At 51.6% G+C, this 23,134-nt stretch overlaps 9 protein-coding genes across 9 annotated transcripts; 5 read left to right on the top strand and 4 right to left on the bottom strand.

Annotated features, from left to right (window-relative positions):
• Positions 1 to 81: 81 nt before the first annotated feature.
• PMZ80_000284 (uncharacterized protein) lies at positions 82 to 2,148 on the bottom strand (the record flags this gene model as incomplete). The annotated part of the gene is made up of 3 exons (XM_064868737.1): positions 82 to 1,740; positions 1,789 to 2,052; positions 2,098 to 2,148. 3 exons carry the CDS (start codon positions 2,146 to 2,148, stop codon positions 82 to 84), a joined length of 1,974 nt encoding a protein of 657 aa, XP_064734234.1.
• Positions 2,149 to 2,894: 746 nt separating this feature from the next.
• Positions 2,895 to 4,457, top strand: PMZ80_000283 (uncharacterized protein; the record flags this gene model as incomplete). Its single annotated transcript, XM_064868736.1, has 1 exon — positions 2,895 to 4,457. One exon carries the CDS (start codon positions 2,895 to 2,897, stop codon positions 4,455 to 4,457), a length of 1,563 nt encoding a protein of 520 aa, XP_064734233.1.
• A 572-nt stretch (positions 4,458 to 5,029) lies between these two features.
• PMZ80_000282 (uncharacterized protein) lies at positions 5,030 to 6,500 on the top strand (the record flags this gene model as incomplete). Its single annotated transcript, XM_064868735.1, has 2 exons — positions 5,030 to 5,183; positions 5,233 to 6,500. 2 exons carry the CDS (start codon positions 5,030 to 5,032, stop codon positions 6,498 to 6,500), a joined length of 1,422 nt encoding a protein of 473 aa, XP_064734232.1.
• A 518-nt stretch (positions 6,501 to 7,018) lies between these two features.
• PMZ80_000281 (uncharacterized protein) lies at positions 7,019 to 8,743 on the top strand (the record flags this gene model as incomplete). The annotated part of the gene is made up of 4 exons (XM_064868734.1): positions 7,019 to 7,271; positions 7,321 to 8,058; positions 8,113 to 8,491; positions 8,545 to 8,743. The coding sequence occupies 4 exons, from the start codon at positions 7,019 to 7,021 to the stop codon at positions 8,741 to 8,743; spliced, it is 1,569 nt and encodes a 522-aa protein (XP_064734231.1).
• A 1,069-nt stretch (positions 8,744 to 9,812) lies between these two features.
• NOT4 (transcriptional repressor general negative regulator of transcription subunit 4) lies at positions 9,813 to 15,463 on the bottom strand (the record flags this gene model as incomplete). The annotated part of the gene is made up of 3 exons (XM_064868733.1): positions 9,813 to 12,625; positions 13,185 to 14,812; positions 14,865 to 15,463. The coding sequence occupies 3 exons, from the start codon at positions 15,461 to 15,463 to the stop codon at positions 9,813 to 9,815; spliced, it is 5,040 nt and encodes a 1,679-aa protein (XP_064734230.1).
• Positions 15,464 to 15,917: 454 nt separating this feature from the next.
• Positions 15,918 to 16,895, top strand: ALI1 (putative NADH-ubiquinone oxidoreductase 30.4 kDa subunit, mitochondrial; the record flags this gene model as incomplete). The annotated part of the gene is made up of 2 exons (XM_064868732.1): positions 15,918 to 16,134; positions 16,192 to 16,895. 2 exons carry the CDS (start codon positions 15,918 to 15,920, stop codon positions 16,893 to 16,895), a joined length of 921 nt encoding a protein of 306 aa, XP_064734229.1.
• Positions 16,896 to 17,965: 1,070 nt separating this feature from the next.
• Positions 17,966 to 18,805, top strand: PMZ80_000278 (uncharacterized protein; the record flags this gene model as incomplete). Its single annotated transcript, XM_064868731.1, has 1 exon — positions 17,966 to 18,805. The coding sequence occupies one exon, from the start codon at positions 17,966 to 17,968 to the stop codon at positions 18,803 to 18,805; it is 840 nt and encodes a 279-aa protein (XP_064734228.1).
• Positions 18,806 to 19,268: 463 nt separating this feature from the next.
• Positions 19,269 to 19,649, bottom strand: PMZ80_000277 (uncharacterized protein; the record flags this gene model as incomplete). The annotated part of the gene is made up of 1 exon (XM_064868730.1): positions 19,269 to 19,649. One exon carries the CDS (start codon positions 19,647 to 19,649, stop codon positions 19,269 to 19,271), a length of 381 nt encoding a protein of 126 aa, XP_064734227.1.
• A 707-nt stretch (positions 19,650 to 20,356) lies between these two features.
• Positions 20,357 to 21,937, bottom strand: PMZ80_000276 (uncharacterized protein; the record flags this gene model as incomplete). Its single annotated transcript, XM_064868729.1, has 1 exon — positions 20,357 to 21,937. One exon carries the CDS (start codon positions 21,935 to 21,937, stop codon positions 20,357 to 20,359), a length of 1,581 nt encoding a protein of 526 aa, XP_064734226.1.
• Between the last annotated feature and the right edge of the window lie 1,197 nt (positions 21,938 to 23,134).

The raw sequence follows: 23,134 nt of genomic DNA, 5'->3' as shown, positions 1-23,134 counted from the left end.
CATGAAGAAGGTGCCAGCTCAGAAGTCAAACAGCTTTCCAGGCTTGATGTTTTCCTTGTCTTGTTCATCGAAGAACGCCTCCTAGGACATATCCTCCTGATGGTGGTGGAAAGCATCGCCAAACGCAGAGTCGTCCAAATTAAGATCATCGTCCGGGTTGTAATCAGCCAGCGCATCGCCTGCTGTATCCATGTTGGCATCAAAGTCGTTCACCATATCGAAATCGTTGCCAGGCGTATTGTTTCCACTTTGATTCAATTGCTGGATTTGACCTTGATCAGAGGTCTGCGCTTGTTGATCCCCTGTTTGATTCGAGCCTTGTTGATCAAGGGTTTGGTTTTGATCTTCCTGGATAGTTTGCTGATCATTTACCATATCCCAGTCGCCATTGTCAGCACTACCATCACCAGTGGCGACCTGGTCTCCGAGGTCGCCCATATCCATGTCGTCATTATCCACCGCATCATTGTTTTCAATGTTCGCATCCTCTTGGTCAGGGATCTCTGGTGGCTGAGTCACAACCGGTGCTTGATCGGTTGGTGCAGGAGTAGGTTGCGACGGCGTGGCCTCAGCGTTAGTTTGTGGCTGCAATGAAGCTTGCTGGGTGGGTTGAGGCTGCTGTTGTGGCAGAGTAGGCTGCGCTTGAGCCTGATGCTGCTGTTGTTGCTGTGGTTGCTGGGCTTGATATTGCTGCGGCGGTTGTGGTTGACCTTGCTGTTGTTGATATTGTCGCTGCTGCTGTGCTTGCATCTGAGCCTGTTGTTGAGCCAGTGCGTTCACGTTTTGCTGGTGCTGCTGAGGCTCCGGCGCAACAGGCTTGATGTCCTGCATTCCGCCACGCGACACACATGCAACTTTTGCGACTGGCTCAATGTTCCTCCCGACAAGATTCTGCACCTGAGCAGCAATATCCTTGTACGAATCATCAGCAACATTCATGTTCCTCAATTTCCTCTCCGCAGCACCCAGATCTGTGGTCCGCCTGAGCTTCTCCATTCTCCGTAAGTGCTGTTGCTTCATCTTCTCGATATCGGCTTGCATTTCTTCAAGCTTAGCATTTGCATGTTTCGTGAATTCTTCTGCTTTCCCAGGATCGAGTTTGCCAACCTTGCCATTTACCGGATCATGGGTGGTCGAAGTTGGAGCAGTGAAGAACCCGTTTGTGAAGGACTCTAGCGCACCCTTTCGTCCCAAACCTAGCTCAGAGGGAATGATCTGCTTGGTAGCATAGGGCGACTCAAGAATTTCTTCCATCCATTCGTGATGTTGTTCATATCGCATGCGGCTGATTTCCCTTGGGGTCATGAAATCCAGAACGTCACCTCTTGAAACATCCTCGTCTTCCTCCAGGGTGGCTTCGTGAGCCAGACTCTGGCCTCTTCTGTGGCTGCTAGCCAACTGGCCTGAAGAACTCGATCTACCGAGCCCTGCTGGAAGCTGGATAACGGGCCATGATGAGCGATCTGCAAACATGAACTCTTTCCTGGGTAGCTGACCACTCCTCTGGATCATCTGCCGTTGCTGAAACTGTTGTGTAACGTGGGGCAGCATTGGAAGCGATGCGGCGGGATGCTGGTCGCGCGGTTGTGCTTTGTTGTAGTGAACAAGCCATAAACTCGGGTCCGGGTTGGCCATGCCCATCTGGTTGTTTGGTATAAGTCTATATCTTCGGCGACTGTGGGTAGCCATTGCTTCGGCGCCCGGCCTGTAGCCTGCCCGATGCCACAGCATTTGTAAGGTCTAACACGATTAGCTAGTGTTCCTGTAGTCGCCCATCATTCCACTCACGTATCCTCGAACTTCGCTGTTGATGGGCTGCTCGACGTCAGACCAGATGTACCCGTCACTTGCAAAGTTATTGGACAGGTACTCGGTCGGTTGCCATGTTAAGAAGATGGAGCCATCGGGTGGTGCATCCAAGAACTGCCACTGTACAGTCGCTACCTCGCGCATAACCTTTGGCGCTTCCAGTAGATAGGAGACCAATGTATCGGGTGATGGGTTCGACAGCATAGGGTATTTGTGCTTGGATATCAGGTGAAAATGTGGTAACTACTGCTGTTAGAAATGGGCTTCTCGACTCCCGCAAGGACTTACAAGCTGTAAAGGCACGCCGGCCGCAGGGTCTTTGAGCTGTCGCGGATCCATCTTGTGCGGCTGCTGGAGAAGGGAGATAGGTTGTGTTGATGTGAGATTACGGCAAATGGTTCCAATATTTTAATGTCTAGTGCGACACGATACGCATCTCCAAGTCCAGCCCGGTACGCGACTGCGCGGACTGGTAGACGCGATTCCGATATCACGTGCTGTGCTCAGAGAAGGCAAGTGAAGCGAATATCTTCATCGACTCAATAGGGATTTTCTGAGTCGTCGAAACACCGATAACACCCACAACACCTCTGTTGCTGTTACTATATTCTTACATGACTTGTCAGTTGTTCTTACATACTTCCAAGACAAGGTTCTTTGACGTGATTTTGTCAGATTGAACGGACTCATTACTATGCTATCATCCGGGATACTACAACATGACCGCCCGCTTCTGCCAATCATGTAGCTTCATTTTAGAAGCGCAGCGAGTTTGAAGCAATACAAGCTTCAGGGAGTAGTCATGGTTATTTTGCTTGTTTCAAGCTCTGGCGGACGGGCCTGCGTCTTCAAGCTTCGGGTTCATGCTGACGCTAATTACTAGCCAAATCTGGAAGTCCCATGCGGAGGCCACCCTAGGCACAACGCTCTGCTCCGTGAAACCCGTTGTATGATGATCAAGCAATAGCAATGTCGCGCACTAGTAGGGTCGCCAGGCGCCCTGACATGTCGCGCAGGTCACGCTTCTTCCCATGCTTGATGTTCTCAGCACGGCGATACAACACAGCTCTGAGCTCGATTTCAAGATGAAAGAACATCTTGCCGACCACCTCCAGCTCGCTGAGCTGGGCCACGCTCAATCCTTCGAGCGACAGTTCTCGAAATGGTCCATGCTCGGTCTAGCATTCGCCATCTTGAACAGTTGGGCAGCCCTCGCAGCCGGTCTTTCCTTTGCACTCCCGTCGGGAGGTCCAACATCAGTGCTATGGGGCCTCATTACAGCTGGCATATGCAACCTGAGTCTGGCGGCTTCATTAGCTGAGTTTCTCTCGGCCTATCCTACAGCAGGCGGTCAATACCATTGGGTCGCCGTTATGAGCCCGCCTTCAATCAAACGCGGACTCAGCTGGGTCACGGGATGGATCAACCTCGCAGGCTGGGTGGCTCTCGTGGCAACAAACAGTGTCATCGAAAGTCAACTCATCCTCTTCATCGCGCAACTCGAGCACCCGGACTACGAGCCGCAGCGATGGCATCAGTTCCTCATCTATATTGCCGTCACCTTCCTCGCCTTCTTCATCAATGCATTCGGCAGCAGGGCTCTACCTCTAATCAACCAAGTCGCGCTTGCCTGGTCTCTAGCTGGCTTCCTCATCATCTCAATCACTGTCCTCGCCTGTGCAGCGCCAGACTATGCAACAGCCGAGTACGTCTTCACCAATTTCACCAACACTACCGGTTGGCCGAATGGCGTCGCTTGGCTACTTGGTCTCCTTCAGGGCGGACTCGGCCTAACAGGTTTCGATGCCGTCGCTCACATGATCGAAGAGATCCCCAACGCGTCCATCGAGGGTCCCAAGATCATGATTTACTGCCAGTACATCGGCATTAGCACAGGCTTCATTTTTCTCATTGTCCTGCTTTTCGTGTCAGGTGGCCAAGCAAACGCCGAGACGATCATTTCTTCACCTCTTGGCCCGCTCCTCCAAATCTTCTACATCGCAACCTCGAGCCGCGCTGGCGCGATATGTCTCCTCATCTTCCCGCTTCTCTGCTTCCTCTTCGCAGGCAACTCAGTCCTCACCACGTCCTCGCGAATGACCTTCGCCTTCGCACGCGATGGTGGACTTCCCCTGTCGAAGATCTGGTGGGAAGTCCATCCGAAACTCGGCGTTCCCCTCAACGCCCTATACCTCAACGTCGCGATCGTCATAGCCTTCGGCTGCATCTTCCTCGGCAGCAGCGTTGCCTTCAACGCTATCACCGCGGCCTCGGTAGTCGCATTGGGCGTCTCTTATGGCATCCCAGTTGCCGTGAACCTCTTCCAAGGCCGTCGCAAGCTTCCCGAGCGTGCATTCGCACTACCAGGGTGGCTAGGCTGGACAGCCAACATCATTGGGCTGGCATACACGGTTTTGACGACGGTGCTGTTCGTGTTCCCGCCGTTCTTGCCTGTGAGTGGGTCGAGCATGAATTACTGTATCGTGGCTTTTGCGGTTATCCTGCTGGTTAGTACGGTGCAGTGGTTTGCGGATGGAAGGAAGAACTTTGAAGGGCCGAGGGTCACCCTCGCGGTCGGCGGACACGACACGGTCGTGCAGGAGAGGCAAAGTTTTGATGTGGAGAGGTCGAAAGCAGTAACAGATTGAGCTACTCAGAGCACTGTAATGGTGCCAGAAGCATGCCTTCAATCCAACTCTATCACGTCCTGGGATCTCTTGACGTTGAAATGTCTAGTCCAATTCGCAGATGAATCGCGCTAAAGGCGTCGCACTTGCTTCGCCGTAGTACTATACGGTGAGTCCTAGAGAGACACTTAGTGCACTTGCTGAGACAAATATCTGTCAGAGTTTCCCTTGCACCTTCCACGCATAAGAGTTGTCATCATGCCTAAAGCTCTTGCAAATGCTTCCATCGACTGTTACCATGATCGATATGCAGAGTTGTCAACAATTCCGGCGCCGAGCTTTGTACAAGTGCGTTCTTCTTGTGTCCCAGAACACAGCATGGTTCCCTTCCTCGTGTTCAAATGACAGTCTGATCGGATTGAATGACAACTTCACTAATCAGCTATTCCTTAAACTGCAAACGCCAAGTGTGGCTGCTTAGTCAAGAAGAGGAGAGAAGGCAGAGGTACTGATGCTTTTCGATATATAATGAGAAAGCTATCCGTCGTGTGTGTGATCGTGCTCACTGCTAATGACAGGCATCAGACCATACCATGAATTGTAACGAGCTGCAGGAGAGCACGAAAGGCGCCCGATACCTCATCAAACGACCCAAGGCATTGCAATGGTATCACCATGGTCGACTGGTGAAGGACTCTGAAGAGGAGCGCCAAGCAGGCCGGTTCGAGCTGTTCCTAGATCTGCTATGTGAGTTCCATGGGCCCTGTCACTCTGCCACAGGCTAACAGCTCTTCAGATGTCGCGCTTGTCGCCAACTTCAGCGATGAGCTCGCAGAGCATCCGGATGGAAGGCATCTAGCGAAGTATATCCTGATCTTTGCGCCAGCGTGGCACATATGGAGTGACCTTCGTGAGATCATGAACTCTTACTATACTGATGACCTCCTGCAACGACTGATCATTCTTTGGGTCATGGCTCTTCTTGTCCTTTACTCGAACAACGCAGGTCTAGCAGATGAGAATATCTCGGCCATGAGAACAGCAGCCGGTGCATATATATGCGCCAGGCTTACGACCGGCTCTGTCTTCCTCATTTCATCCTTTGCCAGCTACCAGCACCGAACACAAGCCAGAATGATGGCAGGGTTTATGGTTGTGGGACTGCTGATCGCTGTTCCTCTCTTCCTGGAGTCTGTTAGCATCGAAGCAAAGGCCGCGGTGGTCGCTGTCATGATCTTCTATTCAGAGTCGACGTGGGGACTGACATTGAGTCCCTGGATTAAAAGTAAGCTCAATTTGACCTACAGCACAGCTTTAGACATTGCCCATGAAGTCGACAGAATGGCAGCATTCTTCATCATTATTCTCGGCGAGTTCGTCTATAGTGTCATCGTGGGAGACCCTGCTGGCATTGGTCTGACATCAGGATATGCAAAGGCAGTCGCGACCCTGGTGATTGCATTCTGTCTCAACTGGATCTATGTCACCGGAGACGGCAGTCTGCAGGCTACCCATCCTATTCGAAGGTCTGCATGGACGGCTTTTGCTTTCTTCCTGCTGCACTTGCCTCTTTCTATGTCGTTCCTGATTGGTGGTCATGTCTGCGCCGTCAGCGTGCACCTGGACGAGTTTGAAGACGGTCAACGATGGCTCCTAGGTGGCGGACTGGGTGTTGGTATGTTCTGTTTGTGGGCCTTCGGTATGCTGTTCAGGAGTGATGATGATGGAGACTTGATCATGCCCCGGTGGTTGAGGATTGGTATGCGCTTCATCGTTGCTCTCATTTTAGTTGTGCTGCCGGAAACCCACGAACATTTGAACACGACACAATTTGTGTGTACAATTATGGCACTGTTCACCGTGGTGACACTGTGGGAGACTGTGGGAGGTCTGATGAAGGGTGCGAGCATATTCGAAACCTGGGAGGGAAGACATCCGCCTGAAGAGAACATGTTCGATATCGAGAGACCCCACGAAGTGCTCGATGAAGCGCCAGATAACCATGTGGGTCACTGCCTGCCTAAGAACAGCCACTCCACCTTTACAACAGCTCGAGCTTCATAGCACCTACCGCAACATGACAAGCGTCAGATGTTGTCAGCACGCGGCGCTCATGTCTACGCGAGCTTCCCAGCAAGGTACGTCTATCTACTGCAGGTCAAGCCTCGCTAAGAGATCTCGAAAACCACGTTTCTGATTCATATCTCTGCGAGACAGCTGTACAACAACCGGTGCATAACTCCGAGAGCGGAACGGACGATAATCTGATGGATATCACCGTCAGATCCCTTCCTCTCCGGGCCTACTGTGGAGATCGCTTCCTTGATAAGAAGATAAGTGTGGGGTCCAACACGCACCCGAGGTCAACCCCATGCCCTTGCCACACGGCTGGACCGCGTGTAAATGTTGGAACGTGCTATCAGTTGGCAGGCACCATAGATAGGAAGCTTCAACGGAAACTCGAAGGACTCAAGCATGTGCTGAGAGTCACACTACATATCTACCCATCTGCTCAACAAGAAGCCGCGGAAGCTCTTGACCGCCCTGTCCTTTCTTCCCATCAAGATACACACCAACTCACCATGGCCGACGTCGAGAAGAAGGCCGACACTACCGTCACCTCTCCCCCTTCCCCAGACATCGGTCCCGGCACCATGAAAAAGAGAAACAAATTTCTCAACGCCGTCAAAGGCCACGCCAGGGACCCAAACGAATACGGCAAGCAACTCTTCGAGCAAGCGCTTGAATACGATGAAGCTCAACTCGAGCGGGATGCCCTGAAAGTCAAGCGCAAGATCGACTTCATGATCCTCCCACTCATGTGCGGAACCTACAGTGCGTATCCACAAACCGCCTCCATTAATCCACTGACATATAACCCCAGTGGTCTCGTTCCTCGACAAACAAACCCTAAACTACAGTAACACCTACGGTCTTCAAGCCGACACGAACATGACCGGGTCCGACTACTCCTGGGTAGCCTCCGCCCTCAACATCGGCTGGCTCGTCGCCGCATACCCCTGGAATTTCGCGCTTCAACGATACCCAATCGGCCGACTCATCGGATGCATGCTCTTCGTCTGGGGCACAGTCTGCATGCTTCAAGCCGCAGTCTTCAATTTCTCCGGCTTCTTCGCCATCCGGTTCTTTCTGGGCGCATTGGAAGCGTGTATCTCCCCCGCTTTCATCCTCCTCACATCCATGTTCTGGACTCAACAGGAACAATCCCTCCGATCCTCCTTCTGGCTCGCATGCAACGGCTTCAGCAGTATCATCGGTGCCCTCCTCGCTTACGGCAGCGGAAATGTAACCAATCTCGCAATCCCAAACTGGAAACTCATCTATCTCATCGTCGGCTGCATCACCATAGTCTGGGGCTTCGTCATAGTCTTCTGGCTCCCCGACGGCCCCCACAACGCCAAACAACTAAGCGAGTACGAACGACAAGTCGCAGTATGGCGCGTGAGCAAGAACCGCATTGGCCTAAAACACAAAGAGATCAAACCGTACCAAATCAAGGAGGCTTGCATGGACCCAAAGGTCTACCTCATGCTCCTGATGGGCGCAGCAGTCGGCATCCTCAACGGCGGCGTCGCGAATTTCACTTCAGCGCTAATTAGAGGTACGCCAGAATATATACTGAAACGCATAGTCATCGTCTAATCTTTTTGTTCAGGTTTCGGCTTCGAACCACTACAAGCCAGTTTAATGCAGACGCCCGGCGGCGCCTTCGAAATAATAGGCTGTATCCTCTTCGGGTACCTGTCCGTCTCACGGAAGAATATGCTAGGTATAACAATCATGCTCGCATGTCTCCCCGGTCTTGCAGGCCTGATCGGTATCCTCACGATCCCCGAATCCCAGCGCTACGCCCTTGTCGGAATGGCATGGATGCAGAATGTACTCGGATCCCCACTAATCCTAAACTGGACGCTACCTGGTCTCAATATCGCTGGGCACACGAAGCGCACAGCGACACTAGGGATGTACTTCGTGTTCTACTGTGCGGGTAATATTGCTGGTCCGCATATGTTTTTGGCGGATGAGGTGCCGAGGTGAGTTTCTTTCCCCTTCCCTCCCCGCGTTCTGTGTAACTCATGTCCTCCAGATACCCAACCGCCATCAAAGGCCTCCTAGGCTCGTACTGCGCCCTCATAGTCTTCCAGGCCATCTACACGACCCTGTGCTTTATCGAGAACAAGAGGCGTGATAAGGCGGGACTACACGTCGCCGAGAAGGATGAGGAGAGAGAGGGGTTCGACGATCTGACTGATTGGGAGAATAAGCATTTTAGATACGTTGTTTAGCAGTTGGATCGGCGAGTGCATGGTGGTACAACGACCATCACAAGTCCTGTTCTATTGCAAAGCGATACTAGTGGACACGGGATATGCTGGGCTGGGCTGGGGTTCATCCTGACAATACGATAGTTCGATGCACACTAGGCAGATACGGCCCGATATGTCTTACTACAGTCAGTCACTCAGCCAGTCGATCAGGATCAGTTCCTGTTGTACCCACTTTCATACATTCGCGACCCGAAACTTCGCGAATGCCCGCTTACCTCGCTGGATGCATAAGTCTCTACTGTGATTCGGCCCGAGATGTAGGCATTAAGGAGAGTGTTAATACCACAGGTATCAGTGATGAAGAACACCAGCTGCATGACCACATTGCTCTGCCTCTGTGTTTCTCGATGTTTCGTAGTGCACACACAGGCTGTGGAGATCAACCCAAATAAATTATGATACACCCTTTCAACCACGACTCAATCCAAGCATGAATCGGGTAGCTCAGCGAACAGCATGCTCTTCCAACGAGTAGCAGGTGATAGACAAATGAACCAAATTATAGACCTAGAAACGACCAGTGAATCTCTCCACGTAAGAACGCGATTATGATTTCGAGTAGGTTGTCGGAATATGAGCTTCGTAGCTAAAGTAATATAACTTTGGTGGCGCAAGCAGGTAATCCCCAATATTATGCTCTCTATTATACAATGTACAGTAGACGCCCTGACGAATGACGAACGAGGCATGAAAGCATGAGAGATGCGTTGGATCATATCCCCACACCAACAGTAAGTGGAAGTGTGTGTCACGCTGTGGTTTATTGGTACTCAATAGATACTACGTCGATCGCCATCGACCGCTTTTATACAGTATTTCTGTACAGTATCCGTAAAAACGCAGTAACACTGCAGCTCCACTTTTCAGGCCTGCCTGCCGTCACAACACAATAGAACACTCAGCTCACGAGCTCGAAACGATATGTTACCCTCAAGCAATACCTGCCCGGAACGCCAGAAACGCCACCCAGTCTCCATTGATGATACGCCGTCGCGCAACAAAACACATCCTCGGCCGCATCCACACTTCAACCCCCCAAAACCACCCCCCTCCACCTCCCCACATCCTTCCCCTTCCGCCCAACCATCTTCTCAACCCTCTCAACCTCCTTCCTACTACTCTCAACCTCCCTCGCCTTCTCCTTGACCCGTCTCTCAAGCTGCTCAACATCCATACCCCTCAGATTCACATTCCCATTCACCACCCCCTGCGAATTAGCATGCCGTATCGGCGCCAATGTGTTCGCTTGCCCTTGGACATTCCCGGGTGGCAGTGGCAACGGAGGCGGAGGCGGCAGGTTGATGTCGTCGGATGTATAGTTGTAGTTGGTGTTGTAGCCGCTGTTGTAGTTGCCAGCGTAGCTATGAGCATACCGCGGGTCCGTGATCGGCTGGAGAGAAGCGTACATCCCACTTCCACCTCCAGCCACCCTAGCTCGAGTCGGATACGGCGACCCACTAAACGTCGCATCCCAGGCCCCAGGCATACCCATCATCTCCGGCAACGGCGGCAATGTGACTCGTTCCCCCACACCCATATCGGTAAACGGCAAATCCTGCTCGTCGATGCCAAGTTCATAGCCGTCTTCGACGTTTGCGGCTTCAAGTACCATCTCTTCACCCTCTAGTTCTTCGTCGTCATCATCTTCGTCCTCGGGATCATCGAATTGATCATTTTCATCGAAGTCATCGGTGGTAAGTGGTGCTTCGCCCAGCCCGTAATCATCCTCGAGACCATGACTGGTCCCGCGCCTCCCATATCTCGCCCGTCTAAAGCCGCGCTCAGCAGCGTCGTTCTCCCCAACGACCCAGCACACGCCGTGGCGTTCCCCGAAGCGACTGAGCTCGTCGAAGCCACCTTCAAGGTTCGAGTAATCATTCTCCTCAAGTTTCCCCAGCCCGTCCATACGACCGATATCGCCAAGATCCTCGAGGTACATCTGCCGTCTCTCCTCAAGGTCAAGCACACGCTCACCCTCCTCACGGCTGAGATGGCGCAGGATCCAACCGCCCGGTGTAATCAGACAGCGACGGAGGAGATCATCAGCTCGCTCGCCCGAGTCAGCGACACTAACCGCGTGGCCTTGGTAGAGGGCTTTCTTCTCCTTGTTGGGGAGGTAGACCATGCCGAAGACGTCGGAGGAGTTGTAGTTGTTGCCATCGAGGTAGGACTGGCCTTTTCTGTTGTCGGGTGGGAGTTTGTAGCCGGCGCTGGTGAAGGGTGGTGGGTTGAATAGGGGGTGGGTCTTTGCTATGTCGCCGTCTTGGACCATTTCGGCGAGGAGTTTGGGGAGGGGCGAGATGTGGGATGCGAGGATGTCTTGGAGGCGTTGGCGCTTGTACTCGTCTGTGAATTCTTCGCCTGTGGTGGGATCGTAATTGGCTATGTCTGAGAGATCGGTGTAGAGGTCGCGTAGAGTGTAAGATTGTGGTGGTAACTCTGGCTCGGGTGGGGGAGGAGTTGGTGACTTGGGTGGTGGTGAGGGCTCTCGCTTTGGTTGTGACTTGTGCTTGTCTGTCGATGCCTTTTTGGTTGGGGACTTTGACTCAACTGGCTTGGACTGTTCAGCAGGACCTTCGTCCTTCGGGTCAATGTTTTTGGTGGCCTTGGAGGGCTCCGCAGCAGACGTCGAAGGCCTCGACTTCTTCTGCTTCTTCTGTCTAGCAACGATGGGTGCAACTGCCTCCTGTGCGGGTGGTGCAGGAGCAGCAGCAACACTACCAGTCTCGGACATCTCGCTAGCTTTCTTCTTTCTGTCCTTCTTCAGCTGAGCTTTGGTCTTGCCCCTCGCAGGCGCAGAACCAACCAGGCTGGGAGGCGGAGAACCAGCTCGTGACACGTCGTGTGACATGAAACGTTCTGAAGCAGCAGGCGTTGAGGGACGACTAGTCGTGACGGAGATAGATGGCTGGCGTGAGCTTTGACGAATCTGAGATAGTGGCGGGAAGGCAGCTGATCTTTCTGTTGTGGTTGAAGGCAGTGCTTGCGAGCCACTTTGTGCTATCATTTCCGAAGTGATCTGGAGGGTACGCAATGTCGGCCGCTTCACCGGTTCAGGCTTCTTGGGTGGCGATGTAGCTGCCCTACTGAGGATGTCTGGAGTGCTGACTACTTGCTCATCGAGCACAGAGTCCTCTTTCTTTTCTTGAGCAGGAGAAACTGGGGGCTGGGACACTGCTTTCTGCACAGAGATAGTTTCGGCGATTGCTTCTTCACTCGGATTGGCGTTTTCAGGCTTGCTTTCATTATCGTGTGCCTCATTCGTAGCTGGGATTGGAACCTCCTGCTGCGCAACATGTTCTTGCTTGGTCTCGGTCTTCGACTTAGACACTGCTGCATTCGCTTCCTTTGCCACCTCTTCAGTCGCCACCACCTCTGGCCCGACCTGTTGTTTCGGCTTATCAGGCACAACTGTAGCGTCATCCGCCTCCTCGATCACGTCTTCGTCTTCTTCGTCGACAGAGCTCTGGATAGTTTCTAAAGGCCTACTATCGCTGTTCGACTCGATTTTCATGCTGGACTTTCGCGACCGAGGGAGGGTTGGTATTGCAGGTACCACGGGCACAATTGGTATGGTCACACCTTCCTTCTTAGGTGAAGGTTTTCCTGTTGTGTCCTCGGAGCGGCTGGGATGGGCGTGCAACTCTGCCAACCCTGGTGGCGGTCTGATGGTTCGTTCTTCGAAGCCTGGCGGAACTTTTGGTGTTGACGATCGTTCAAAACCAGGTGGTACCTTCGGGGTTCCAGCCCGCGCTTCATGGCCACTTTGAATAGATGCCACTCGAGAGTGTATGGCGGACTCGGTTCGTTTTGGCAGTGGCGGGAAGTCGTGCTCATCTCCTGGAAAAGATACTGTCAGCAAGCTATCCTTTTCACAGAAATGAGAAACAGAGCTGAAGTAAGATCCCAAACGCTCGAGCAAAACATCTATGTACACAAGTGTCAAGGTCTCATTGCACGCTGTCTTTCACATCACGGAACCGAGATTCTAGTATTGGTAGGAACCAAAACCTATAGCTAGAAGTAAGAACATTGTCTCGATTTCAGCTGACCGAAGTCAGGAATTTGCGTACCTAACATACATAAGATCTCGCCGAATGCCGTAGTGTGTGAAAGACAACGTGCCATGTTTTCTTGAGAGCCTGATGCCGTGAGAAAGTCTCGCCTCTGAGTCATCGCTAGAGGCGAGACTTCTCTGTGATGGCGATTCCTCCGTTGCTCGTGATCGCGTGTTCCCACTGTGTTGACTCCCTGAGTTTTCGCCGTAGCTACTCACTTCATGCTGTATTGAGGCAATGACCACCAACGCCATACATAAAAGCAAATAATCGACATATATTTGATCACCAGCGGTTGAAATTCCCACTGTATCCCGCCATGTTGGACTGGTTGTACCCACCTTGGTTACCTCCAAAGAGCCCTTGGCCACCTGCACCCTGATGGATTCTCGCTGATAGTATGCTCGGGTCAGACAGATGATCAACACCACCTCCTGAAGAAGAGGTGTTAGCGTGTCTCTGCTTTTTGCCCTTCTTCCTTTGCTTGACAAGACTGGGATCTTGATATGCACCTGGATATTGACCATACATTCCATTGAGAAGACCAGGGGCAGAGGCTTGAGCAGGAGGTGAACGCAAGGGGTTTCCGCCAATATTGTGTAAAGAAAGGAGTAACTCACGCTTCGCATCAGGACCATTATTTGTCCCGCTTCGTGCTCGTAGAGAGTCGTTGTCTTTTGCTGCACCGAATCCGCTAGATGTAAAACCTTGTCCATGAGCAAACATGCCACCACCACTGACCGGAGGAGTGCCAGCGGTTGGGAGACCAGGTGGTGGCCCTTGAACGCCACTAGGGAAGTAAGGCTGCTGTTGAGACGAAAAGCGGTTGTTATTCGCTTTGGACTCGTTGTTGAAATACCGAGAGCCATTTCTTGCATGACCGCTTATCTGGTCGTACTGAGCCTGACTGTATTGTGGTCCGCGTCGATCAAAATCTGACATTTCGAAGGCCGTATTGGCTGTGGGAGGTTGGGTCATTCGTGCGTTGCCAACGTTGAGCATTGCAAGCTGCTGTCGCTGCTGTGGTGTCAAACTGCGGTTGAGGTTGAGATTTGAGAGCTGATCGATCGGGACTGTCGGAGTTTGCTGAGGTGGGCGACCGATGGTGCCGCGAGCTGAAGCACTTCTAGGATTCTCCTCAGGCTCACCACCCAGGGCAAGACTGCCAGTGGCCATGCTTTCCTCGTCCATGGCGTCTTCGGCGGCAGATCTCGCTTGTTCTTCTAGCCGCTGTTTCTCCTCAGCCTCTAGCTTTGCTCTATTTTCAGCTTCTTTGTCGGCCATGATGCGTCGCTTGACACCGCCGTAGGGATCGATCAGTGGTGGCATGGCGGCTACTATCGCTCTCGCCTCGGGAGACATGGAAGAATCATCAAACACGAACCCGTACTGATTGTTCGCTAATGTCTGCCTCAGCTGTTTCATGGTTTGTCGAACGAGAGCTTCAATAGGATCGAGGGGTTCTGGCTCAGATTTGGTAGCTGAAATGGGGGATGGCTGTTGGGAAACCTTTGCGCTACTTGAAGCAACAGGCACAATCGGAGGCTGCGGCTGCGGTGCAGGGTCGGGCTGTTTCGGTTGTTCTGGTCGTTTGTGAGCCAGCGCAGCATGAGTCAGCTGTGGACTGGCTGTAGATGCAGAAGCTGCTTGGCTTGCCCTCCTCGCTCTCTGAACAGGCGCATTCGCCCAACCAACAGTTGGTGGAAGAGCCGAACCATCTGTGCTACCTTGTCGGCTCGTAGCTCCTTCTCTACTTGCTTCACGAGCCATTGCTTGGGAGGTCGCTTGGGGTTGAGGGGTGGGCACAGATCGAGCGGGTACGACTTTTGGCTTGTTTTCTATGGGTTCGTTCTGTAAGGTTGTGTTTTGCCCCTCTTCTCCATTCTCATGCAGGAACGAGCAATTCTTGTTTTGGCACACGTCGCCCCGGAGGTAGGTCGAGCAGTATTTCGTTGTACCGTATTGTGCTCTATAAAGCGAAGAATTAGCATTTGTCTGCACCTTAACCACACGATACATACCTGAGCACTTTGTCCAGATTTTGTGTACCATCAACAGCGGTGATGCACCTGGCAGCGTCGTCCTTGTTCTTGAATGTGACATAGACACCAACACCTTGGTTAACAGCGCCGGGCTTGGGCTTGCTGACGACGATCTTTTCAATTGGCCCATATTGACCGAAGTAGTCCTTGCCTCGCAGTGTTTCCATCAAAGCAGCCTCATCTTTCGAATTCGAAGGCTCCAAACCTATCACATAGACAAGGTTCTGCTGCTTCACTCGAAGGCCTGCAAGGTTGCGACGGTTTGAAGTCTCGACTTCTCGTTTCTCCGTCTCCTTTCGTTTCGCAAGAGAAAGTTTCTTGCTTTTGTTGAGCTGGTCGGCCTTCAACTCTTCTGCTGTAGGGATTTTATACTGTATGGTAGATTCGTCGTATAATCTTCTGCAGTTTGGACATGTTGACTTCTCATAGGTGTTCTTCAGACTGTTGAAGCAGAATTGACATATCTGATAGCCACACGGGCACGGCCTAAAGTTCTTGTCGGACAAATCAAACTCTTCAATGCAGAGCGGACAGCTCTCTTCATCTTCGTCAATGACCGTATCCTGGTATCGACTCATAATGTGTAATGGCAGGCTAGCACAACCTGCACCGACTCCTTCTCCGTTGGTAAAGACAACTTGTCATCCATGCACAAGGTACTCCGTAGCTGAGAATATTATCGTGGGTTTGTTGATACAAATACGGCGAGGTCGTATTTTATTGACGCGACTGCGCGATATCGCAGGTGTGATTGGTGATTATTGAAGTTGAAGTAAGTTGGTGAAGGCGAAGGAAGTGGATGGGTACAACTGTGGCAGCATTGAGCATTATTGCAACCCGATTGATCACCCCAAACTCAACTTTGCCGCGACCGAAGTCACGCTGCATCACGCCAAGCTCAAAGAAGGAAAGCGCAGAATGAATCTAGTCACGTGCAATCATTGATCGCAGCTTCCATTTCGTCAATGATTCCCGAGGGCTCTAGATCCGTCGCCTGCCCTGTCTTGCGGCACATTCTACTCGATCACCACCATGTCCGCCTCGAACAACCTGCTGCGCGTGAGCAGGAGAGCTGCACTGGCAGCTTCTCGCAGATCCAATGGCGCTGTGGCCGCCACGAGGAGCATCAATATCAACTCGGCAGAGAAGGGAACAGGCAATCCCATCAAGACTGAATCCTCTGGAGATCAGAGACTGCGACAGCCGGGCGATGATCTGCTTAGTGAACTGCGGAAGGCCCCTCGACCTCGTATGTCATTTACTGCAAAAGATGCATGGGACACAGATCAGGACTAACCACTCGCAGCCATGGGCAAGCTGTCCGCCCCGATCGTGAACGAAGCAGACAAATACGCCGAGAAGTCTGTCCCCTTGCACCAATATGGCCAGTACATCATGTCCTGCTTACCGAAATATGTACAACAATTCAGTGTATGGAAGGACGAGCTCATGATCCACATTGCGCCTGAGGGTGTCATCCCAGTATTCACTTTCCTCAAATACCATACAGCAGCCGAATACACCACGGTCGTAGACATCACCTGCGTCGACTACCCAACGAAACCAAACAGGTTCGAGGTTGTATACAACTGTCTGTCTGTGAGGCACAACTCGAGAATTCGGGTCAAAACATATGCAGACGAGGCATCACCTGTACCGTCCATCACTCCCCTCTTCGATGGCGCCAACTGGTATGAAAGAGAAGTCTACGATTTGTTTGGTGTTTTCTTCACAGGACATCCAGATTTGAGGAGGATAATGACAGACTATGGTTTTGATGGTCACCCATTGAGGAAGGACTTCCCATTGACCGGCTACACCGAGATCAGATATGATGAGGAAAAGAAGCGCATTGTTGTTGAGCCACTCGAATTGACACAAGCTTTCAGGAATTTCGAGGGTGGTACAAGTGCTTGGGAACAGGTCGGTACTGGTGTAGATCACAAGCCTCCTCAATTCAAGCTACCAACACCTAAGCCTGAAGAGAAGAAGGAGGAGCAGAAGAAGTGAGAGAGACAAATCATTACATCTCAATCTTAAGCACTAGGGCAATCCTGTATATATGCATTAGCGGTCATGTTCAAACAGAGAGAATGCTTGTTGTATTCTGTTCCTATTATCTTTGCCCAGGGAGGAGACTCTAAACTTGATCCTCCTACAAACGCATCAAGAGAGTGCAGTGGCTCGAGTTTTCTGCCTTCTCAAACCGCATCGGCATGGAAGATATGCAGCATCTTGAATACGTATACGTACACGCGCCTTGCTTCAGGCTTCCTACAGGAATCTCTCCTCTTGGGCTGCTGTTCACACTGCCATTACTGATGGTTCAGGAACTGAAGTCTCATCGGCCTTTGCGAGGTCAGCCAATGCCTATGGCACAGTGTACGGAATAAATAAGAAGCACAAGATGCGCGATCAGATCCGCTCCGAAACATCCTGCCAAGGCCATCCAACCAAACTCAGTTGGTTGAGAGATTGCAGGAGAAATATCCCGCCTTCTCCCTCCATATTTGCGCAACAACACTTCTACGTTTGAGTCGAGGTATCAGGTAAGTAAAACACGAGGTTGCTGATTCGATTCACAATCAAATGAGGTGTAGTGTAAAGAAGACACTACCATGACAGGAGCAATTCCTGACTAGCACTTAGGAAAGAGCAACCCGCAACCTCGACAGCTCCACTTTCCACCCCGGTGCTTCATTCCGAAACGGCCAAAGGATCGACCCCCAACCTAAGTATTTTTCTGTGTCAACGACCTCTTCTTTTGAACTTAGCGGTCAATATGCGAGATGATGCACAGAGGGACGGGGAGGAGAGTAGCGTCGCACCACATACAAGCAAGCAAGCAAGAACAGCTTCGGCATCGTCAACATATAAATGCCAGCGCCTTCGTTTTCCACTTGAGCGTGAGCCAGAGGCTCTTGGTCCCTGTTCAAGGATAAGTTGAACTTACCTCCTGATCCATCGTCCCTTCGTTTCTCAACACTCATTCGTTCAGCGACCATCACGCTCATTAACCAGATCCCGGTGATCAACAAAGCCACACCTGCACTCATTACAATTGCACCAGCGCCAGCACCATGACCTCCCAAACACTCCCCACCAAAACTCTGCTGGCAGGCGTCGCCCTCGCCTGCACAACCATCGCCCTCCCAACCCTCCCCCGCCAATCCCCGATCTGGCAACCACCCCAAGGTCTAACATGGGACTACCACCTCCTCAACCCCGCCTCCGCCACCACCCCAACCGCCCGCGTAATGGCCATCGACCTCTTCGACAACACCCCCTCCACAATCACCGCCCTCCACTCCGCCAACACAAAAGTAATCTGCTACTTCTCCGCCGGCTCCTACGAGAACTGGCGGCCCGACTGGACGGACCCAATCCCATCTGACGTCGGCAATGACTTGGACGGCTGGGAGGGCGAGAAATGGGCGGGTATCCGCAGCCAGACGGTGCGCGCCGTGATGGCTGCGCGAATCGCTTTGGCACAGGAGAAGGGGTGTGATGCGGTTGATCCGGATAATATCGACGGCTACAACAACGAAGACGGCCTCGGTCTTACCTCAGGCGACAGCGAGGATTTCATGCGGTTCCTAGCCACTGAGGCGCACGGCCGGGGGTTAGCTATTGGGTTGAAGAATAGCCTTGAGATTGTTGATTCGTTGACTGGGGATGTGGACTTCGCGGTGAACGAGCAGTGTCATGAGTTCAGTGAATGTGATGTCTACGGGGACTTCGTGGAGACGGGCAAGGCGGTGTTCCATGTCGAATATCCGAAGGGTGAGGATGTGGATGATGAGATGCCTACGGATCCGGATGTCAAGGGGGATATTTGTGGTGATGCGGCTTCGAGGACTTTCTCGACGATCATGAAGAATATGGACTTGGATCAGTGGATCGAGTTTTGCGATGCTTAAGCTTGCGGGCTGCTGTCAGCGACTGGGCTGTCCATCAAACCGTCTTGGAGATCCGATCAAGGCCCTGTCTATAAATCGCCAGTCGCCTGCCAGCACATACCGGGAGTAAAAATTAGCTAGCAAGAGACCACTATACGACTTTGTGTCCCAGCCTGAAACATCAATGACGGCGTACCTTAGTTTAGATCGATTGAGTCCAGTTTAGTCTTAATTCCACTCGCAACTTCGTCGATTCTTGTTATCAACAAGCAACGCTAAGCTCCGTTGCACCATGCTATCCTGCTCCTTCTAGACATAAGAAACCATGAAACCCCAGTATCTCGCAATATAGCGGACAGCTAGAGCCCTTCGCAACCCTTGAGCACGCGCCTGACCTGCGCCATGCCATGCCATATCATAAAATAAATGATAACGACGCCCAGCTCCCTCAAAACCATGATACATAATGGCAACACTCACCCACTCAATTCCCCGTCACCTGCCCATGCACCGACCTCCTCCCTTCCCCACCCCCACCGCCGTAACTACTCGAATACCCCCTCAAAAACTCCTGCGCCTTATTCCTCCGCTCCCCGCTCCCACCCCCAGTTCCACCCGGCGTCTCACTCCTATGCACTCTCTGTCCACCCCTCCCATTCCTCCCGTTCTTAAAGTTCTCAATCACAGTGTAAACGGGCACCACGATGACGGCGGTAATAATGGTAAACAGTAAATAGTACAGTGGCGCGAGGATCTTGTTGATTATACGGTTGATTAGGGATGTTGGTGGGAGGGGTTCGAATTGGGGGATTGTCATTTGGGAGCGGGCTGTGTGGCCGCGTGTTGAGGGGGATTGATGGGACATGCTGGTGGGTGTGTGGGTGTGGTTAATGGTTTGTTGTATTGTGAGTTGACGGCTTGGAGGTTTATGTGTTGGAGTGGCGGGCGTGCTTTTGGTTTTGGTTGGTTGATTGATTGACTGTTGTAACTCGTGATCCGACGGCTTGTATGGGTTAGGTCTTGGGGTATGTTTGGCTGACTGAGTATAAAGCTGTTCAAAAAGCTTCGGCCGATTGAGGCAAAGTATCAGGTGTTTGGTGTGACGGTGACCTAGGTGAAGGTCGTACGAGTGGTTATGACGTAATCGAGCAACGCTGCAGCTCGGTGTGGCCGGATGAGTGATAAAATGAACTTCTTTCATCATGACTGCGAATTTCTTTTATTGGTGAACCACGTTCTCGAAATCCTGTTTTCGTCCTGCGTCCTGCGTTACTACGGTGTTACAATCGAGATTCTCGGATATCGAATCCAGGTAGTGTCTGTTACCGATGCTTGACCAGAAACGCAGCACCACTTCAATTTATATGAAGCAGTACCTCCTTGTCATGAATGGATATTTCTATGTTCGAAGTGCTCAATATTTCGCCGTGTAGCTCAACCAAGCTGTGCAGACGACCGTGATTGCCTCGATGCTCCTTTCCGAAGATGCTTAAACGCTCAAGCCCAGTCATTGCTGTTATAGATGCCATGAAATCACAAGCCCTCCCAATGCTATATCGCTCCTTGTGCAAGTTAGGGAGCAAAGAACTGGCTCTCAAGCCAACGCGCAAACCGAACACATCGTACATCCACAACACGTAGGAAGATGTCCGAGACCCATACCGTAATCCCAATCGTGCAAAGCGCTACGATTGCAAATCCTCTTTGAAATCGACCCTCGTCGCCGTATGCATCCGTAGCCTCCCAAATCGTGTCTAGTGCGTAATAAGTGAACGTATGAATGACAAATCCATGGCAGACATATAGTGGGAAGGAAATTTGCCCTAGATAATGCAGGAGCTTTGTAGTGAAGATTTTCCTGATGTAGTCGAGGTTGCTGACGCTCCACACAATCATGACTGCGCCTATACTTGGCCAAAACCGGTGCTTCTCGGTATATAGATCTGGTATGATGCTCGTAAGCCATACATAGCCTGGGGACGCATGACCATCGGCGTCAGGATAGCTAGCCAGAAACAATCCGAACACGAAGACTGCCGAAGTGAAGCATGTCCACCACAATGGGCGAGGTTTGCTGGTAGAGTCATCACATACAACCTTTTCTGATAGCGAACGCTCTGCTTTCTCGATTTTGATCAGGTCCAGCTCTGCAATGATTACGCCAGCCCAGAAAGGCACCATTTCCCATCTCGTCCAGTAAGTACCCCAACCCACCAAAAAGAGCAGCGTTGCGATCCGTAGCCTAGAAGCCATTCGCGCAACAAGGACATGAGTGAGGAACAAGGCCATGCTGCACCGGAACTCCACTGGTATCGTCCATAGATGCCGATCTAGGTCAATGGACCCAGAGTACAGTGACCAGTCAAAAACATTGATAAAATCGAGCATCTTGTGCATCCAGTCACAGAGTTGATTGAGCAAGTCGGGTGCCGTCCAATAGTGATCCTCGTGTACCATCCTCATGTCATTCGCAAAGTCCTCTGTGAGGCTATAGAGTCCCAAGCGTGTCAAGCACACCACAATCAAGGTGGACGCGAAGCATGGCAGGAATAGCCTCAAGGCTCGCCTAAACAACGAAGAAGAGACCGTTCCCATCAGGCCTTCAAAATCGCGGCTGCGCATCTGTTGGAGTGGTTTGTAACTCAGCGCATATCCGGACACAACGAAGAAAATGGCAACCATAGGTGGGCCAGAGTAGAAGAGCCGTATTATCGGTAACTGGAGGAAGTAAAGGTTTTCGCTGGGCTGACCAGGTTCGCCCGCGCCCCAAGTATGTGTAATGTCAAATGTTCCGTAGCTCAAATGGCACAAGAACACTGCGAAAGCCGCCACACCTCTCATGCCATCCAAATATGCCGTTGAGTGCAGCTTCTCTTGTTTGACGTTGTGATCTTTCTGGCGCGAGATTTGTAAGAATGTCGGTATTATCGTGGACAGTAAGCGTCCCATATTGTGTAGTAGCCGTAGCAGAGGGTATAGCGTAGGTAAATAGTTCTTCGGACTCGGAGTTCGGTTTTGAGATGGCCATGCTTCACTACAACTCGAGCCGTTTTCGCTGCTAGAGTCGAGATCGTAGTTGTCCAATTTCTCGCTCAGAGGAGTGCTTTCGTCCTCATCGTGGAAGCTCCTCACAGACCCGCTGGAAGATCCCATGATTGATGAATAGTCGATAATGATGGCCACATGTGAACTGGATTTGGCAAAAAGCGAAAGACTGGCTGCCACCAGGGCAAACCTTTTGCTCCTGTTGGATTAGATGGTGATATGTGAGTACGCAAGAAAATGTTTGTCTCGGTGACACTGTGCACCTGTGCGACAGTCACGGTGGTAGAGAAACGCAAACACAAGAGAAGCAGTTACTGAACATCGCTGTTTCCACAATTCTGACATTTTCCGCAATGAAAGATGCTGGGGTGCTCCACGAACGCGTTTCCACGGTTCCTTGAACAGGGACACAATGATAGCGAACGCAAAGCTGCAAGGGACAAAGGCTCACCGAGATCAGTCTGTGCTGACATTCCTTCATCCTCTCGTCCATTTCTTTCTATTTTGATCCTCAGTCTTCATACTCTTATCAATCCATCAGTTTTATTGCTAACCCTTCCATTGTGTGTCCTGTCCACCGAGGGTAGTGATCTCGACCTGGGGTTCAGTGGCTGCAAGCCACTGCCATTGACAAGCTGAAGTCGGAAACTGTGTTTGAGGTTTGGAGCAGCGATCCACCCTCCTGCCGATCCATTACGCGTCAAGCGGGCGGGAGGCAGGTCTGCCGAGAGGCTTATTACGGCGCTATCGTGCTTAGCATTTCCTTTTGGACCTGATGAGGAACATCTCCAACCGTTTCTTCACGTCCAAGGCCTTGTTCTTAACGTACTAGAGATGTATCGTGCGTCAAAACAGAGTCCAAAGGTTTAAGCAAAGATAAACAACAAGACGGAGAGTCCGAGTCGAGACCGTACATCCGCCTTGTGTTGGCGCCAGCCGCTCCATCAAGGTTTCAAGCCTGGAGGCTTTTCCGGAGCTGCTTCTCCTGAACGTTGAACCCTTGTTTTTCTCAACAACTTCAAACACGCCGAGGCAGTTACTTCACTCTGCTCCCTAAGTTACACAATTGTTCATTCCAGACGAAGATAGTCTGCGGAATATACTAATCGCGTTTACATTCTCTATATCTTTAGTCCTTAGCGAAACAGAATTCACGTCTAGGGTAAAGACATATACAGTGATGATACTAAGCATAATTTTGGTGAGGAATTGCGATTACATCTAGACTTTTAACGTAGAACCGTACAGGACCGATGCGTGGCACATCATCTCGTGCTAGGCTTTGCTAGCTAGCAGTCCCATCTA

This window comes from Knufia obscura (assembly GCF_036327395.1).
Source record: "Knufia obscura strain CCFEE 5817 isolate CBS 148926 chromosome Unknown scaffold_1, whole genome shotgun sequence".
Taxonomy (NCBI): Eukaryota; Fungi; Ascomycota; class Eurotiomycetes; order Chaetothyriales; family Trichomeriaceae; genus Knufia; species Knufia obscura.
The sequence above is the reverse complement of the archived record's forward strand: the minus strand, read 5'-3'. Positions and strand labels throughout refer to the sequence as shown.